At 37.8% G+C, this 19,331-nt stretch overlaps 2 protein-coding genes across 3 annotated transcripts in view; one reads left to right on the forward strand and one right to left on the reverse strand.

Moving 5' to 3' along the window:
• The window catches only part of LOC121356188 (pseudouridine 5'-phosphatase), a 72,872-nt gene extending 55,141 nt beyond the window's left edge, over positions 1-17,731 (reverse strand). Inside the window, exon 1 of the mRNA XM_041472349.1 lies at positions 17,554-17,731. Within this exon, the coding sequence (XP_041328283.1) occupies positions 17,554-17,632 (79 nt within the window). The 5' untranslated portion in view covers positions 17,633-17,731. The remainder of the gene's footprint in view (positions 1-17,553) is intronic.
• STS (steroid sulfatase) overlaps positions 17,420-19,331 on the forward strand; it is a 106,436-nt gene continuing 104,524 nt past the window's right edge. For both annotated transcript variants that reach the window (XR_005955522.1, XM_041472348.1), the window contains exons 1-2: positions 17,420-17,584; positions 18,471-18,653. The gene's annotated coding sequence lies outside the window, so the exon portion shown is untranslated. The remainder of the gene's footprint in view (positions 17,585-18,470; positions 18,654-19,331) is intronic.

A 19,331-nucleotide genomic window follows, 5' to 3' on the forward strand; every position in this document is an offset into this window, starting at 1 on the left:
ACACAACAAAATCAGGCCATAGCGAAAATTCTCTTCAGCACACCACAGGTCTCTCCTAATACCAATTTCCTTATTCTCAAAAAGCTTTTATCTTTCTAAGAATGTATGCATATATTCTCAGAGAGATTTTATATATATATATATATATATATATATTTTTTTAAGACTTGATCAAGCTGCAAATTCAAGGTGTTCAACTTTCAGTGTTACATGTTTTTAAATCACTTTCTGTAATACTGTCAAAATGTCTGTTTCCTCAACAGTGGAAACATTTTAAGACAGAGTGATTTCAATAGGGGAAAAAAAAAAAACAAACAACATTACATTTCTACTGTGGCCTTGAACAATGTTCTAAATTTAATGGTGGCAATGTGTCAAACGTACTACCACAGAGAAGGCACAGAGAACTACAGATTAATAAAGACAATCTCTTCTGTCCACTGAAGAGTGCCTAAAATTTTTGAGGTTAATCTGTTGATGGAGTGATTTCTCTGCGGTGATAACACCAAGAGCAGAAAACCAAACATCATCAAACAGCTTGGTTTTCCAAGAGCAAGGACATTTCATCATGGCTGACTATCTACATACAAGAGCAAAGTAACAGAAATACTGCAGAAGACCAGGTCACAATAATTCTTTAATAGTTGTATACCAAGCACTTCTTAGACTACCTATAATCTAAAATACACAAAAAAGAATCAAACCTTTGATATTCATGAGGAAAGTATTATACAGTGAATTGAAAATTATGTTTTATGAGCTGCAATGACTGTTTGTTTGAAAACAGTAGAAAATTCAAACCCATTATATAGATACCAATAAAACATAATACAACATAACAGGGAACTTCCACACAGGTGAGCCATAGGCTTCTCTGAAGATGCATGACCACCGCCCTCACCTCCCATGCGGGACTGAGGATCAGAACAGAGAGCTAGTCTCTCAGAGTACTCAAAGGCCTCACACAACAAAAAGAGTTGTCCTGTCTCCAGACTCAGCAGTAAGCCAGATGCAAGTTCTAACTGAGTCTTAGGTCAAATACAGCCTGTAGCCCAGAGAAAGACCACCTAAAGTTAGAACTGTCACAAATTATGGTCTTTTGGTTTCCCAACATCATTGGTAAAAGCACAGAAATAGTGGAAGACTGCAATTTGCTTTAGAATATAATCAACTTGCTTAAGATCGTCAGGATGAAATAAAACTTACACTTGGCCATAGAAACTTTTAACTATTCCCTATTGAACCCACTGGGAGATAGATACATAAACCATGGAATGTATTGGGTTGAAAGGGTCCCTTCAAATACAACTTATTCCAATCCCCTTGACAGGGGCAGGGACACCTTTCACTAGATCAGGTTGCTCATAGCCCCATCCAACACACAATGCTTTTGTGTTTGTGAGCTAAAATACCATTTGTACTTCAGAACCTGAACCACAGGCTGACAAATGCTGTGCATAGAGAACACCTCATATGGCAAAAAGAATGCCTATTCACAGGAAATTAGGCCAGTCACTCAAATGCTGTCATACTGTATCAGTACCAGGTCTTTGTAACAATATTCCCCAATAAACTGCCACTTACAGAGGTTAGTACACAATAACGGATTTTTAACAGCATTCATTTTCTTCATGAGTATTTTCACAACAATTCTCAGTCCTGATGCTGAAGAGCTGCATAGTTTTTCTCCCAGTATGCATCTGAAATTTTGCTGAAAAGCTTTAGCCTCTCTGCTTACATGTTTTAGTCTACCTCGTAATACAAGTATAGAACTTATACTAGTTATTCATTAGTATTAATTCTAACTACAGTTCTATAGTTAGAACTACAACTAGTTTAGTTATTATATAACTAAAAATAGACTGAGTTAACTTTCATTAAGTGGAAAATCTTACCAGAATATTTTAAGTTAGCCTTCTGTCATGAAAATTATTGCCCAAAATTCCTACCTCCCATCATATAAAATCTCTACTTAATATGGCAGATGCAGATTAGGAAGCCCGAAAAACAATAGCAAATAGCATCAACTACAGTTCAAGTAAGACATGAAAGAAACATTTCAAAATTAAATATCTGATGCAAAATACCTGTGAAAGGATTTCAAATCACCTCAGTTTGAAACCACCCCAGGGGCATTCATCTGCAAAAAACTTCATCAACCTCTATGCTGCCGTAAGAATTTAAAAATTATGGTTGCCTGCCTCAAACCCTGTTACCACTGAAGGATTTTGCCCATTGTGACAAAATATGTAAAGAAGCAAATGCTCATCTGCAACCACTGAAGGTGTCTACCCCAAATATACCTGCATTGATTCCAGGAACTTGGACTGTAAATTAAGCCACCTGACAGGAAGCTGAGAAAAGATAAAGGTGGTACTGTTGTCTGAGTGTTATCTCAGACTAGAGGGAGGTAAAAAAAGCTGTGGGAGAAGACTATATCACTGGTAATGGACAAGGAAAACCAACTGAGCAACACTGCTAAAAATCAGATCAGACTAAATCCGGCAGGGGGAGATCAGAGCCCACTGACTCAAGAAAGCCGCTGACTCAAAATCCAGAAGGACTGAGCATGGGATTAATTAGCATTAGAAGTGAGGGAATCATTTTACCAATAGAATAAGAGAACTATGTAGCCAAAGAACACAAATTTCTTTGTTTGCTAAAATGTATAAATAGTGAAAAATTTTTCACAACTTCGGGACCCTAACCACCAAGAAGCCCAGGGTGAAGAAGGACCAATGGGATGCTCTGGATCCTTGGGTGGTGACTATATGTTGCTTAATCTGTCTGTCAGTCTGTCTCTCCCTCCTCTCTTTTTTATCTTTCTACCTCACACTTTACTGTTAAATAAAATCCATACTTTTGATTTGGGCATATGATCCTGCTTTCACCTTAATTCAGATAGAAGCATCTCCCAGTAATGAGATCTTAACAACTGCACACTATTATTTTATTGTAGTAGAAGTGACACAGACAACACTTAAAAGATTGGCACATGTCAGGAACCTAAAGGCTGAAGTACTGGATCCAGCGCCCACTTTGAGTAAAGTATTTTAGCTTTTAAAGCTTTGCTGAGAGTGTCCCTTTCTTGGCAAAGAGGAGCTAATCAAGAAATCTTAACTCCCATGCTTGAGTCAAACTGACCTTGTATTATTTTAGCACATTACGAAAACTTTAAAGTAGCATAAGGTCTTCAAACATCAAAATGCATTTAACCTAAATACTACTATCTCTTGTTTAAAATGGGAAAAATAATAAAACAGTATCAGAGATATTTTATAAGAAGACATAAAACTTATTTACAGGACAATCCTGAAAGTATACTGTAATTACAAAAAGGTTCAGAGAGAGAATCTCACTAACATGTCAGTGAACACAATTCACATGAGGACTACAGGAGAAATGGAAACCTGGAAGGAGTCTCTCTGACAGTAGCTATTAGGGTTATATTCTTAGGTATCTCAAAGGGGAGAGGCTGAATCTTCTTTTGCTAGAGAGTGGTTCTGGGCATAATGGAAATATTACTTTATGACTCTCAGTGTGACAGCTTAGAGTTACAAGAAACACTGCTGTGTATCCTACTAAATGAAATAAAAAAAAATGTGTTTAGAGACTCAAAGAGTGCAAGAAATTTCAGTCCATCATTTCATTCTTCCATATGAGTAATGTGATAAAAAAAGAGAGATACTGAGAACTGAACTAGAAGTCATTCCCCTTTCCCTCAATCTTTCTTTCCTTCTGCCTCAGTTCTGCAAGCTGAGGTCAAAGTTTACATCTTGAGACACAAACAGCTTCACTCTCCAGGGGCTGAAATTTAATAAGCCTGACACAGGAGTTACTACTCTGGGGTGTTCTTAGTTTTACTGTAACATTGCTTGCAAAAGACAGGCTGGGAAATTATATGCTCAATAAGCAGATAGAAGAGATTTTTTACTTTATTTACAAAAATAGCCTAAACTTCCTTCACTCTATCTAAAAACTAAAGAAGGAAAAAAAAATCCAGTACCCTTTCTCCCACAATCAGCAAAAGGAAAAGCATCTGATTTATTTGCTGAATACATTCGGCTGAGCCACTGCACTTAATGACTTCTGGATAAAAAGTCCTATCCTTTTTGACCCATTATGTTTATTTAACTGACAGAACACATCCTAGGCATACAGTTAGAGCTGCATAACCAGTTATACACGGTAACTTACATGTTTCCTAAATGTAAGGAAAAAATAACTATGAGGTGTACAAGTTCAATAATAATAAAATAGATGGTCAGCCAAGGACCTTTCTTTTCTGCAAGAGATGCACACAGTCTAGGCCACATCTTTCTAACAGCCTCTGGGTAGTAGTTTTCAAAGAGATTAAAAACTGCACAAAAATGCAAACTTGGTTTTTGCATTTTGGTTTGCATAAACAAGCAGAACTACCTTTTTTTTCTTCTATTTTCTGAAAAGCAAATCTAAGTATTAATAAAATAATCCAATTGTATAGAACATTGCAATCAGAGAAAAGAGAACTACACATTGCTGACTACCCACTCCTGACTACAGCTACTGTCTACATTCTCTAATACAAAGGGTTGCTTTAGTCATTGACTTGTCGTAAGCAAAGAGATTGGAGATTTTCTCCTTGTGTTAGGTTGACACAGATCACGGTGGTATTGCTACAGGACTGTCAGGTTCTCATAATATCTGTTATGAACTTGTATTCTATACAACTTTAAAATTTTTTCACTAACAAATAAAATTGAAATTACACAAAAATAATAAAGCTGTTTTCTTCAGGAGAGGGATTTCTTCTTCACAGTACTCTCTACCTTAATTATTAATTATAGAAAATCTAGCATGTCTCTTGAGATTTTAAGTCCCTACACTGGACTCACAGAGGAGCTTAAGTAGCTCTTGAACTGGAAATAGGAGTCATCTACACTGTCAGTTCCAAAGTGATTAAATTGCATCATCATCATTATTCTGTGAAAAAAATAATTTCTTTGGTAGTCTGCAATTGTTTCCAAGGCTCCACTATAGACAATTAAAGTGGGTAAAAATTAAAGTAGGTAATACATTTTCCAGAATTAGACAGCCATTAAGTACATTTATACAATAGATGTAATCACAGATAATTGTAAATTATTTTGTTGAATATATGATTTACACTTCTGGGCTTCCATTATCAATACCACTTTTTTACAGATTGAAGGAAGGGAGTAGCTACTGTTATTTAAACAGAACTACGGGATATTGTAACCAATTCCTTTACTTCTACCCATCTGTAACCTACTCCATATTACACCTTTGATATCCTATATCGCCTAGGTATTGGGCACTTTGTAACCAGTCATAAATACAATTTTTCTGACTTATTTATTTATATGAGGGCCTCCTCTGAGAAAAAGAATGGCACAAAGAGCAAAAAAATAAAGCTGTTTTCTTCAGGAGAGGGATTTCTTCTTCACAGTACTCTCTACCCTAATTATTAATGGGGTTTGGGAAAAGTTATTTATATACACTATCAAATCAGCTGCCAAGTCAAGATGACTCAGACAAAATGAGAATTTCAAGATGGTAATGAGAATAATTTCTAGGAAAATCAGATCAAATCTTAGTTGAAGCTAAACTTATGGAGGTTTGGTTTTTATTTTTCTAAAGCAAGCCTGTTTTTAATTCACAACACAAGAACGCTTTAAAGGAACAGGATGAGAGAAGAAAGGTACATGTAGGGTCCAACCCTGAAAGAATGAATAGGTACTGAAAGTATTTTTCATATTGTTAAGTCTCCTGAGCTATATTTAGGAATGTTAGAGTATCAATGTAGTTTCTCATAGATACAATTAGAATGTAAAGCAGAGAACCGAAGCTCACAATTTCAGTATGTAAGACATTATGAAGAGAAAGGTAAACTAAGTATCTACTGAAAAGTACCCAGGGGAAAATAAGTACTATGCCTTCTTTTTTGTTACACAGAAATACAGAAATATCTGGATCAAACAGGAATACTTACATTAGTCCCTGAAAGCTGCAAAGAGAACGAAGAAAAAGAAAACATTAATCTGTTCCATGCTGATCTACAGTATTAGAAAAGGGAATGGGTTAAGAGAGGAATAACTTCCACAGTTTTGTGATAAATTTCAGAATTTTCCTTTTTCCCCTCTTAATATAAACTTCTAAGTTAAAACATAGAGCCACTTCTCAATAAACCAGGGGAATGAGTAGAGAAAAAATATGCTAACACACAATTTAACATCTTGTATTATTGTCTATGGGAGAGGCATGGGAAACATGAGGATTTATGTCGTGAGCACTTTAACCAGTATAATGCAGACAGGTACCAGCTGCAGACCCTGAAATGTCAACTCTTAAGGCTAGGAGTTTTGATTAGGGAAAAACCAGGCCTGGTTTAATAAACATAAGTCTTACAATCCAGTTTTACTGTTAGCTCTCCACTATGCTAAGAGACTTCTTCAAGAAATTTTTTGACATATCTTTAAGGCATTTCTCTTTGACAACTTAAGTTACTGAAGAGCTGCTCATTATCTTAATAGTTATTTAAATTAAAGAATCCTCTCCTTTGTATACATACACATACATGAAAAGACATTCCCTGTATCTCTAAAGCTTTAAACAGGAATTGTAGGGTCTTGTAGAGCACTGGAAAATTTCCAAACACAAGGAATATTATTTAAAAAGTTCTAGAGTGTGTAAAAGAAACAGATACCTAGAACAAAAAATGAATTAACAATACAGAAAGCCTAACTCTATAATAACATTTCAAAGACCTTCTATTTATGAAAAGTATTTGAGACAAAAGCAACACTTAACATAACATATCCAAGGAATGATATCCATATATCCATATCTGATAAATTCAGAATTTAGAGCAACCTTGGAAAAAACAATAAACATAAAATAAATTAAAAAATTCTAATGCTATGACACCTCCCAAGAAGCAAGCAAAGCTAAGACATTCCCTAGGAGACCAAGATGCCATATGAAAACTGCTGTATAAAGTATATTTGCATACACGTGTAAGTATAAACTCTTAGATACTGTTAACACTGCCATTAATAAGTGCAGTTACTCCTTGGGGTCCAATGTATAGATGTTTTGGAAATCGCAGGCTCTATGTGCACCCTAGGACGTAGAAACACTCATGTCACATGTTATTTCAAGTCTTCTCCCAATATATGCACAGACTGTCACCCTTCTGCACCATCCTGCTTTCCCTAGGAGAGGAATGGTCTGGACAGCAGTAGTGGCGCCACAGCAGACTGCAGAAAGCTCTCCTTTGACAGCAGCTCAGGAGCTAGCCTGAGCAGGGGAGGTTGTGTCTGACAGGTCACAGCCACCCAGAAATTTTGCAGTGGTAAAATATAAGGTTATTGAAAGATGCAGAGGTAGGTATGAAGAATCATGTAATAGGCAGCTAAATCATACATCAAAAGTCCTTCAAAACTTTGGATACGATTAGCTAGTAAAATTGATATTTTTTTAAAATCCCTAAAATAAAACTCTTTATTATTATTATTAAAAATAATACAACTGGCACTTTATGAAAAGAGGTATAAAGATGTAAACCTTTTTTTTTAACTTAAGAACTTAGAATTTTATCTTGTTACTGTTAAATCCATATATTCACTACCTGCTCTCTAAAACAAGTTGCAAAAGAATAAGGGGAATAGTTCACTTCCATTTTGAAAAAGGCAAAGCCATGATAAACAGTAAACTATGCAAAATGAACTCTGAATCAAACATTCCAAGGAATTAAATTTTGCAATACATTAGAATTTGCAATCAACTGACACATAAAACATTTGACATTTTAAAACACAAAAAACCAGAACAGCAACACGCCTTCTTGCTCTTTACTCCTAGATGCCTTCATCCATGAAAAATGAAAACACTTAAATTAAAAATGTTAGAAGGATAAATATAAGAAAAATATGATCTACAACAATAATAACAGTGAAAGTTATTAGGCAGCAGAATAGCAATTAGATAGACTATAATACCTTAGTGGCACAAATACTTTCATTTTCCTGAGACATGTTCCCCATGAAACACTGTTTTTAATTTTTAAAGACTAGAAATTTATTACATTGTGATAAGCTCTTTATGGCTCCATCTCCCCTGAGCCATAAAGCAAAGAACATTTTGTTAGTCCAGTAATAATATAATGCTATAGAGAAGACTCGGTCCTAGCATGAAAAGATCCACCATTTTACATGGTGTAATTTTTTGTAATAATGATTTTGTATCAGAATGCTGACTTTATCCAAGGTTATGTCACTTTATAGGCATGCATGAGTATACTCTTCTGCCCTGGAGAGACAGGTCAGAGGAGATTACTGTATGTAAATTACAAAACAAACAAAGAAAATTATTTTTACCATAGAACAATTTATTCAAATGAAATATGTCTCTGTATACTCATGCTCCACCTTAAACCATTTAATTTCTCGTACTTCAAACCTTCTGATACACTTTAATCCTATTTTTTTTCATTAAACACACATTATCCTTCATTTCATTCTTCTAGTGCTAGTACAATTTTTTTCCTCTTGCTTAGAAATGTTCCCAAATTACCAGTACTAGTGTCAAACTCATAAAACATCCCAATCCAAAAAATATAATCCCACTTATTACTGGTCAGTAATCAAATAAAGGTATATTCTATTAGTTTGAATAGGTACTCCGTATCAGCTTACATTACACACAAATGGAGCGATTAAAGCAGAAGATAATTTTGAGGACACAACGTTCCAAAAGATGCCCTGACATAAACAGGTTATTTCCTGTATACCGTGACACTGTGAAAGAGAACCTGAGTGAACTCATATTTATGCACAGCAGACAATCCATGCCCAGGGCTGAGCAGCTTGGCAGCAAACCCAGTGAGTGCAGCACGTGCGAGCATAGGGCTGCTGCAAAGGGCTAGCACGAGCCCATCCAGTGGAGAGCAAAGGTGACACGAGGCCCTGTTGCAGCAGGTCACAGAGCACACATTAATGAGCTGGAAGAATGAGACACCGTAACACTGCCCATATTGTATAATGACAAAGGTCATGAGCACATTCACAGAGATGTTAGCCAGAAAGACTGGACTGACAAATAATGAAGTGGGCTTTCCTCTTAAATGCCTTGCATTACCCTGAGACAAACTGCATGTGAAATTTACGACAAAAGAACGACACACAGGTAGAGGCAATCCAAAAACAAGCAGCAGAGAAAAAAGCAATGTTTGGAGTGCTAACACATAAGTGGTGCCCTGTAACGACTGAAGCACAGACTCAGACCAGCAGGAAATCTGAATGCTTGATTCAAAGAAGCCAGCTGGTTTTATACACTTTGTCAAGGCACAGTATTTCCTCTCATGGTAATTCTCACTATGTGACCTGTCCCATGTTGCAATGTCAGCAACACACTTTCTAAATGTCCTTCTGTGGAATGATCATGTGCTGTTCACCGTCTGTCAGCTTCTGGCAGGCTCCTCTCCGTAGGGCTCTGCCACGTGGCACCTCCTCCTCCAAGGTCAGGTGGAGACAGCCTCTCTGGGCCACCACATGCTCCTTTGTGCCACCATGTGCTCCTTTGTGCCACCACAGCGTTCTGCGGGCACGTACCACAGCCTGTAACTCAATTCTATCCTATCTCTTCCCACAGTGCCAAAAGGAAATCATTCAAGAACTAGAAATTACTTGCTTCATGAGACACAGTCTACTAGTACTTATTTGATGACTTTTACAAAAATATGTCATATATCTCTAAAGAGAAAGAGGAAGAAAAGTAAGAATATATTTTAAAAACAAACCAGTTATTATATATAACAATACCTTGGAAAAGTACATGAGAAAGAGTAATGTACGGTTAGATGAAAGTTTTTCCAAAATGCAGCATCAGATATACTGCCAAACTGCTACTGAATATGGTACTCATTATAAGAGGAATAAAAAGATTATTAAAAGCTGCACAAATACAGAAAACATACATGGAGACAGCAACAGTTGATACTGTCAACAGGTATGCAACCCTTCAAGAAACAAAATATTGCTTAAAAAAAAAAAGTTAAAAAAAGTTTTTAGCCATGAAAAAAAAGAGCCACAAAAGATACATTCTTCCCCAGTTATTGAAGCAAAGGAAGAAAAAACAGAGACTAAAAAATACAGGATGGTTTTCTCCTAAGTATCAAAAAAAATCTTGATGAAGGTTAACACTACCTCAACAAACCTTAGGTCAGAACAACAATTTTCTTAATATTATAATTCAAGAGATGCAAAAAGGGATAAGTCAAGGTCAGGAGCCTCTGAGAGAACCACTGTAAGCCATAAAAATTATCTTTGTTATATAATTCTCAGTAGTCTTATGAAAGAAATTAGTATCAATACAAAGATGTACATAAACACATAATAGGAGCAGCAACAATCATTAGCAGTATCTACTTCATGCCAGAGATGTCCATAATGAATGCAATAAAGTTTGAGAGAAGATATTTGGCTTAATTGCTTCTGTAGTTTTAGTTAACATAGTTCCTGGTCTTAAAAAGAGCAACGGTCATAGTGTGAAAATTATCATCTCCATTAAGGTCTGTTGCCAATATAAAAGAAAAAGAGTTAAAAATAATAGCAACCACAATCACCCTTCCTCCTCCTCCATTAGAAGTATAAATGCCAGTATTCAAGAGCGGGATTGTGTTCCAGAGAAAATATACCAGCAGAATTCATAGACCAGAAACTGCCTTGCCCAAATTAAGATGTTCTGAAAAATTCCACTCTAAAGAGCTCAATTAGCCAACTCACAACAAGGCTACATTGAATGAATTACAGCTACTCAGAACAAGAGCTGCAGAGCTGGTACAGAGTGTAACTATTGCCAGTATGTAGAATAATAAATCCAGGGTTGTTAATGCTGTTTTTCTTAAATAAGAAGAAAATTGGAATACAGCAGCTAGAAATTGTGTTATTATAATGGAAAATTCTACGCACCTTTTCTTTGTGTGTAATTCTGTTCCATTTATGATACCTTATTATTTACATTAAAGAAAAATAATTGGAACTTTATACACATGACAGTTTACGTATGCAACAAATTCTTATCATCTACAAACAGATTTGAAAATCCACTTTTAGGCGTAGCAAGAGACTAATTATAAATGGTCAAACTGTTGTATGCGCCTCTAAAATCACTAAACAGAACCTTTACACTCCCAGCATTTTCAAAACATACCTCTTCACTTACTACGGGCTCTCTATACAATTGCAAGTGTGTAACAGTCAGAAAACAAAAGCCACATTATTGAAAGGGAAATTGAAAAACTCTTGGGATTAACTTGTTTGGCATGTGGTTTCTCTCTTTTTTTTTTTTTTTCCCCTTACTTTACAGCCAAATGTTTTGGGTCTGGGGAAACTCATAAATAAGCACCAAAATTACATTGCATTTGTGTGTAATTCCTGTGCAACATTAAAATCAAATCATGGATCTTTCAGCTTGGGAGCATTCCTTGGTTAATTTCTCAAGAAAAAAAAAAAATCATTGTTCATGCTGCCACGGCATTTTGAAATGCGGTAGCCACTACAGAAATCAAAACCAAAACCCACAAAAAAAAAAAAACAAAAAAAAAAACCTGTTGAATGTTGAACTTACTCTGATTCTGGATTATTCTAACCACAAACAACAAGCAACCTTGTGGATGGGCAATTCGCAAATCAATCAAGGGAATAACAGAAGTCAGACTCTGGGTTAGTATGTTTGTTATGTTCTTGCCAAAATTTTTCTTGCTGTTAGATTAAAATGTTAGCTTTCAAGCATATGACAAATCTTATTTACCATATTTATGGTTAGTTAATTCTCAAAGAGGAGATGCTTTACTTATGTCCGAGAATTGCTCATGAAGCATCTATAGGGTATTCTAATCCAATAATATCCTTAATCTCTTTAATTTTGCAAGACATTTCAAGTACTGAACATAGGGGCAAGAGAATATTTTCCTTTCCCTCTTTGTTCCCAAAATCAGATGGAATGTGACAATGACAACAAAGTAAGTTTCCACTACACAGAAGCAGAAAATAGGCTTACAAAGATTGCCAGGTTGTAGCCTAAGAAGATTAATTCCTGCACTTAAGGCATAACATAAACCAATCTAGAAAGGACTGATGTTTAATGGAATTTGTGTTATTTGTTTGGATGCAGAAGAACTAGGAAGCTGTTTTAAATAAAAGACAGCATGCACATAAGCAAACTCCAGCATAGAACTCTCATCAGTTTCCTTGTAACAACCATCTCCTAGGCAACATGTGCAATAAAATGAAAGTAAGAGTACATTTTTGACTTCTGACCTTGTGACAATGAGTAGGTAACACTGGGGAGAAAGAAAACGTGCTGAAATTCTTGTGAATCTCACAACACTACAACAAATTTAACTGCAAGCTAATTCCTTCTATATTATAGACCAGAGATGACCTGTCTGGCCAGCCATGCAGAAGTGTCTTAGAAGTGGCACAAAACACAGCGGTCTCTACACAAATGAGACAGCGGCTATTAAAGCAGCAACTTCTGATCCCAATTGCCTTAACTACTTTTCATCCCTCTGGAAATGGTCACTAGCTGGCATACCTGTGCCTGTGCAGTCCAACATGACTTTGAGTTATGGTGAAGGTATCTTACAAAACTAAGCTGCTTTAGGAACCATCTCTCATATGTGAACACACCGATTTATCTCATGTAAAGATACTCTTTTCCAACACTAAGGAGCACTGACAAGGATAATAATTTACATGAAACAATCCTTACTCCTATGAGAAATATAAACAAAAATAAATACATGACTAAACTTCCTATACTAAAGTGTTATGCTCTTTGCATGTTAATTTAGCTCTAGTTCAGCTTTAAGCACAATGCTAAGAAATATCTTATCTTTGCAGCCATTTTCTTAGTTCATTTGTCAGTTGGGAAAGGTTACTATTACACGTAATAGATACATATTTTAATATTGCCTTTTTGCAAGTATTAAAATGGGTTTTATATGCGTGGTGTTAAAGTAACTTTGTTATAAAGATATAGTTTGTATTTCTGTTGTTAATTAAGCTTAGACATAGTGAAATAGCTATGCTTGCGTTAAATGCCTGCTGGATGGGATAACATTCAATAAACACAGGATGAGGACACCTGCTACAGATATGCCAAATATCAGCGCTCACCATTTGAAGGAAGCATGGGCCAAGGCCCAGACTAGAAGTGATAAAGAGGAGCCAAAACCACAGCCCAAAAACATGCATGCTCTTAAAAGGCGGACCCAAGTAGGAGCTGTGTAAAATAGTTCCTGGAAAATGTAAACTAGTTTATGGATATGCATATGGATCTATGAACATACAACAAGCTGATGTAAGGGAAAAGGTATTTAAGGGGTATCCCTGAAGGTGATGGTGTGGTCTTAGACGAGTGCCAAGATGCACCTGGCCGTAATAACCTTTGCTTTATGGTCCATATCTCCTATTGTCCTTTAATAAAATTTTTAAACTTTCACAAGAGAGTGAATGTGTTTTTCACACTACATGTAGCTTGTAGAGAATTTTAAATGTTTTCCACCCCCTATAAATTTAAGCACACATCATGAAAGGCAACATTCAATCCCATTTGTGTTTTGGTAGTAGGGTAGCTATTGGCTACAATTATATAACAATTGTAGCTTTTTAAGCTACTTGTCATAGCTTAAAAAGAAACTTATGCAGTGAGTTTATAAGATAGCTCCTGGGGGGCATTGCTCTGGTTTTATATTTTGCACAAGTTAATAGATTTTTTTCTTCTCTATCTTTAGCATTGATTTTGTATGTTTATACAATATGCTAAAATGCCAGGATCCAAACTGTACAACTATAATAACCGGACTTATTTAGGAATCAAATAACTCTAGTTTCTGTTGTTGTTGTTATTCTTATTTTCTATTAACCCTGTACTATTTGTTGGATAAGTGCATAGGTAGGTTTAATATTTCTAATATTATTATTTAATTTATTATATTTAATTAATTTATTATATTTATTAATTTATTTATTTATTAATATTTAGATTATTTTAGTATTTTTAACTATACCACATGCTAGCGGTTAGAACAGTACTCTTCTGTAGGTACAGACTACCGCATTTTAAGAAAAAGCAATCTACTATTCTGAGCATTTAATGTCATTATTTGCTGTAGGAAATCAAGTAGAAATTTAACTTAAGAAATGTAATGCCTTAATTAAAGTGCTGGGAGGTTTTGTTGTGGTTTTTTTTGTTGTTGTTGTCTTGGTTTTTTTGTTTGTTTTTTTTTTGTTGTTGTTGTTGTTTTTGAGAAAGTACAGCAGTACAACAAAAATTGAGATGTAGTTATTCCTTCCTTTGTACTACACAGTGCACCACTAATCAGTTATGATACTTAATTAGAGGGTGATCAGTCACTGGAACTGGCTCCCCCAGGCAGTCATCATGGCACCAAGGCTGTCAGAGTTCAAGGAGCATTTGGACAAGGTTCTCAGTCCTCTGCTTTAGTTTTCAGAAGTCCTGCAAGGAGCTGGACTCAATGAACCTTACGCTTATGCTAAGGATGGGATGGAGTTGAGCTGCAGGCTGTGGCACGCACCTGCAGAAGCACATGGCGGCACAGAGCTGACCTGACCTTGGGAGGAGGTGTCACGCGACAGACCCCTATGGAGAGGAGCCTGCTGGAAGCTGACAGACAGGTGAACAGCGCGTGATCACCCCTAAGATTCTTTCCAAGAGCTCAAAGGGAAAGATTAGGTAATAAAAAAAAGGAAGGGTAGATTGCATTGATTAGAAATGCAGACAAAGGAGGCTGACAGACAGGTGAACAGTGCGTGATCACCCCTAAGACTTCATCCAAGAGCTCAAAGGGAAAGATTAGGTAATAAAAAAAAAGGAAGAGTACATTGCATTGATTGGGAATGCAGAAAAAACTGGTGTTAGATAACCTTTGAAACAATGATACAGAAGGACTATGAATGAAAGGGCTGAAGGACTTCCACAGGCAGCTCAGAGGCAATAACTTCTGTGTTGAAAGTAAGCTGATACACCAAGGTGCAACTCAAGGACAACTTAATCAGCCTCAATTATATTAGAGGGAGGGGGGAGATAAAATATCAGTTGATCAGACTCAGCAACACTTTCACACAGCCAAGGATTAGCCAGTAAAGTATAGGCTGCAGGTTTTATAGGGTAACACTTGGATTTTTTCCAAAGTCAAGAACCTTGTGAACTCCTCATTTAAGGACTTTATACCCACAAAGATTTTGGAAATCTGTCTATCAGAAGATATCCTACCTTTCTTAATCAGAAGTATGTCAATTACAGAAAGCAAGTTCATAGCACATCACATCTGATGAACTTAATGCTCAATTATTCTCATCATTTATAGATCAATTTATATTTGTTCGATAAGATCAGTAGGGTTTAGGTGAAAACATATAAAAATAATCATGTACATTTGCAAACACTACTTTTTTTGGAAAAATTTTTGCAAAACCTGAAGCTTCAGATTCTAAAAATTGCAATCAAATGTCTAAATTTGATTTGAAACTATGCAATCAACCAACCACTTAAAAAAATTAGCAATAGATATTCAATAACAAAACTTTTATTTGTGCCCTTTGAAAGGAAGTACATTTGGGCCATTTCTGTAGCTTCTTGAAATATATATGTTATTCATTTTATAACCTCCAATGAACACATTAAAAAATTCTTAAGAAAATTACAGGGTTCTTATGTAGGTTAACATCAATATGAACATTTGTCTCATACAGAAGATTTACAGTAGGTAGGTTGGGCAGAGGGAATCTAATTTGTGCATGCCTTTTATCAGTCTTTCCCCCAAATCATTCCAAATTTCTTGAAACATTTAGGAATCTTGGGAAAGTCCAAGCAGTCTCCTGAATGCCTTTTTGCCTCCCAAGGATCACTGCTCACCATGAAACAAATAGGCTCACCAAGAATGTTAAACGTTTCATAGTATTCAGAGGCTGAAACATACTGAAGTCCTCTGAAATGAAGTGCACAGAATGAAAGTCACCAAAATAACGTCACTTTTACTCCTCTGTACTGGAAGATACTTGAAGAGTATTTTCAGTCTAATTCCTTGCAGCTGAAAGATTTCTGAAATACAATACATACTTTATATGTAACTTTTTAAAATAGAAGAAGTGACATATATGTATCATTACCAATACCATCCCATTAAGTTGACTATTGTCTGTGTGAAGGAGATTTCACCTTCTGACAAAGAGCAGTAGTAACGAAAAAAAAGCTTTCCTGACACTTCTAAGAATGAAATTAAAATAACTGGTTCTAGATTACAGGATTACACACACACACACACACACACACACACACATATATATATATACGTGTGTGTGTGTATCCCCAGGCTGTCTGAGACTCCAGAGAAGTCGAAAATGTAACTAAAATCTAAATGCAACTCAATCACTGTTTTGCATAGCATAGCTATTTTTGTTTTAAAAGGTAAATGTGGATCACCTTCACCTCTTATAGCTCTGAAGGAGGGAAAAGAGCACCTTTCTTGGAAACACAGTGTAATTCATCAGACTTCACAGCAGTCTTCCCAGAAATTGCAACAATTCAGGTTTTGTAGAAAGAAGGCACACACCTCCAGTTCACACCTTTTAGGAATTCACGTATATCCAAAACTGCTTCCTGTGTAATAACTCACAATAACTATTTCAATATAACTAAGTCACATGCCAAAATATTTCATTATTCTTCATCAGAGGGTCCTGATTCAGCGAATAGTTAAGAGCAGACTTAAAAACTGTCCTGGTTATAGCGACTATTCAAACATCCATATCTAATCGAGCTGCAGGAGGGGAAGCATCATGCTATACAGTAACCCTGCAAAGCAGAAAGTCTACTAATACCAAAACTAAGAGAAAACTATCAGAGTGGTGTCCAGGCTCATCAGCTGGAGAAGGTAGCTCTGAAGGCTGCCGAGCGCTGTCCAGCCCTCGGAGACCCGCGGCTCCCGGCCCTCGGCAGTGCGCGGCCCGGGGGTCCCTCAGCCGCACGCCGCATGCCCGTTCTGCTCCCCACCCACTCGCCCTGGCTGCCAGCCCCAGCCCGCCCCTCACCGCTCTCCCCACAGCCACCCCAGCCTGCTCAGCCCTCCGCCAGCCAGCGCAAGCGCCCCGCTCACGCCCAGCCCCTGGTCTGTTACTTTAAGGCGAAATCTGCGCCCGAAAGGCAGCAAGTAGAGGAAGCAGGAGAAGAAATTAACTCGTTTCCTGTTGCTTTAATCCCTTCACCCTGGTTTTAGCAGCGCCGCCCGGGGCGTTCTGGCTGCTCTCCCGGAGCGAGGAGGCCGTGAATGAGCAGCCACAGCCCGGGCTGCTCCGGCCGCGGGAGGCGGAGGGGAGGGGAAAGGGAAGGGAAAGAGGCTGCCCGCCGCCAGCTACGGCCCCTCGCTGTCGGGGCAGGCGGGCCGGGCCTGGTGGCGCGGTGGAACCCACCGGCGCGGGGCGGAGCGGGGACCTGGCCGTGGAAGGGAGAGGGGTTCAGGCTACGCACCCAGCAGCAGCCCGTCCATGTCAAAGATCAGGTGAGTGACCGGGCGCAGCGCGGTCGCCGAGGAGGAGGAAGCGGCCATGGCGAGGCAGAGCAGCCGGGGCGCAGGAGCAGGAGCCGAGGCAGATGGAGCCCGCGCGGTGCGAGACTGGCCAGGCCGGAAACCTAACGGGGAGATCGGGGTAGGGCGGCGGTTTATAGCGGCACCCGGGGCGGGCCGGGCCGGGCCTGCCGGACCTGCCGGACCTTTGTTCTGTCTTGTTCTACTTTTTTAAGCAAAGTCCATTTTTCTTCTTGGGGCCTCTTATCTTGCAGAACAGCGCTTCTTGCCCAGAGAGGTTGTGGAGTCTCCCTCTCTGGAAACATTCAAGAGCCATCTGGATGCAATTCTGTGCAGCGTGCTTTGGGATGACCCTGCTTAAGCAGGGAGGTTGGCCCGGACGACCCATGGTGGTCCCTTCCAACCAGACCTGTTTTGTGATTCCTGAGTCCTGTTTGGTGCTGCTGGTGGGAAATACAGAACAGTTGCTCTCACGTTGATGTGTTAGACGATGTCTCTTCTGCATACCTGTGTAGAGATTTACAGGGGTACTATTACCACCAGACTATAGTTGAAACAAAAAGATCTGTGTAAAACTGTGAGGGATGAGTAAAGTAATGGAGAGAAAAAATCTGTGAGAAGGGAGTAAATCTATCTCTTACAGGTTGCTGTGTGCAAGAATGGTTAATTGAAAGCTGTTTTGGGTGTTGTATGTTTTTTTCTGAAACATTCAGGAAGTTCTGAAGTTCAAGAAACAAGACTGTTCTTAAGTTGAAACAAAATCATCCTGCATGGACACTTCACCCAATTTTTACTGGGCAGTTGGGAGGGAAAGAGGGCACCTACTCATCATTTTTCCCTTTTGTATTTTTTCATGCAGGTAACTCTCCACTGGGCATCAAGATCATTGAAGCACCAGTTGCAGAGGCAGACATGAAAAGAGCTGAACCAGGCTCGCAAGGTGACATACTGGCTTGAAGATGTGTACTGCTGTGCCATTCTGTGTGAGGGTAGTGGTTGGTTGCAGCTTCACATAGGGGGAGTCCTCCTGTCTCATTTGTAGGTAGGCATTGCAGCAATTCCATTTTCCTAACAGTGCCTTCATTTGAATTGGCAACGTTTCACCATTTTAGCAAGTTAGTGGGGGCCATTAAAGCCTTAACTGTAGGTGTCACATAGCTATATTTGAATTTTAATTTAGGGTTGTTAAGCATCTTACCTACCCCCAAAACCTGTCCCTTGAAAGTACATTCACCCTACATTTGTGTGAAATGTAGACACAGAATTCTCCTGACACCTTCTCCTGTTTGGGAAATAAGTCAAATAAAACATCCTTGGCCTTTACTTGTACTTTTTGAATAATAAAACTTGACTTTCAAACAACATTTTTTTGAGTTTTGGGTTGGTTTTCTCTTATTTATTTTGTCTCATTCTGTAATGATAATGCTGCTTAGGCCCTCTCTGTGTAGGATAGGAAAAGGATTGTGCACAGTACCTTCAATATCTTTTAAAAATTCCGTATGTAGTCATGGAATTTGTTCCTGTGTAGATTTAAGGAAATGGCTCCTAAGCTTTGAGGGGGTTTTTTTGTAACCTTACAATATATGAGTATTAAAAATGCCCACGGCTGTTTCGTTTCTGCAATAAATACTGTGCAACAAGTCAATATTCCAGTTTTGTTTCCAGCAAACATTTATAGTTTCTTTTGTAGTACACTTAGGTGGGAGCATAGCTAGAATCA

This window comes from Pyrgilauda ruficollis, unplaced genomic scaffold (genome assembly GCF_017590135.1).
Source record: "Pyrgilauda ruficollis isolate IOZ18807 unplaced genomic scaffold, ASM1759013v1 scaffold29, whole genome shotgun sequence".
Lineage (NCBI taxonomy): Eukaryota > Metazoa > Chordata > Aves > Passeriformes > Passeridae > Pyrgilauda > Pyrgilauda ruficollis.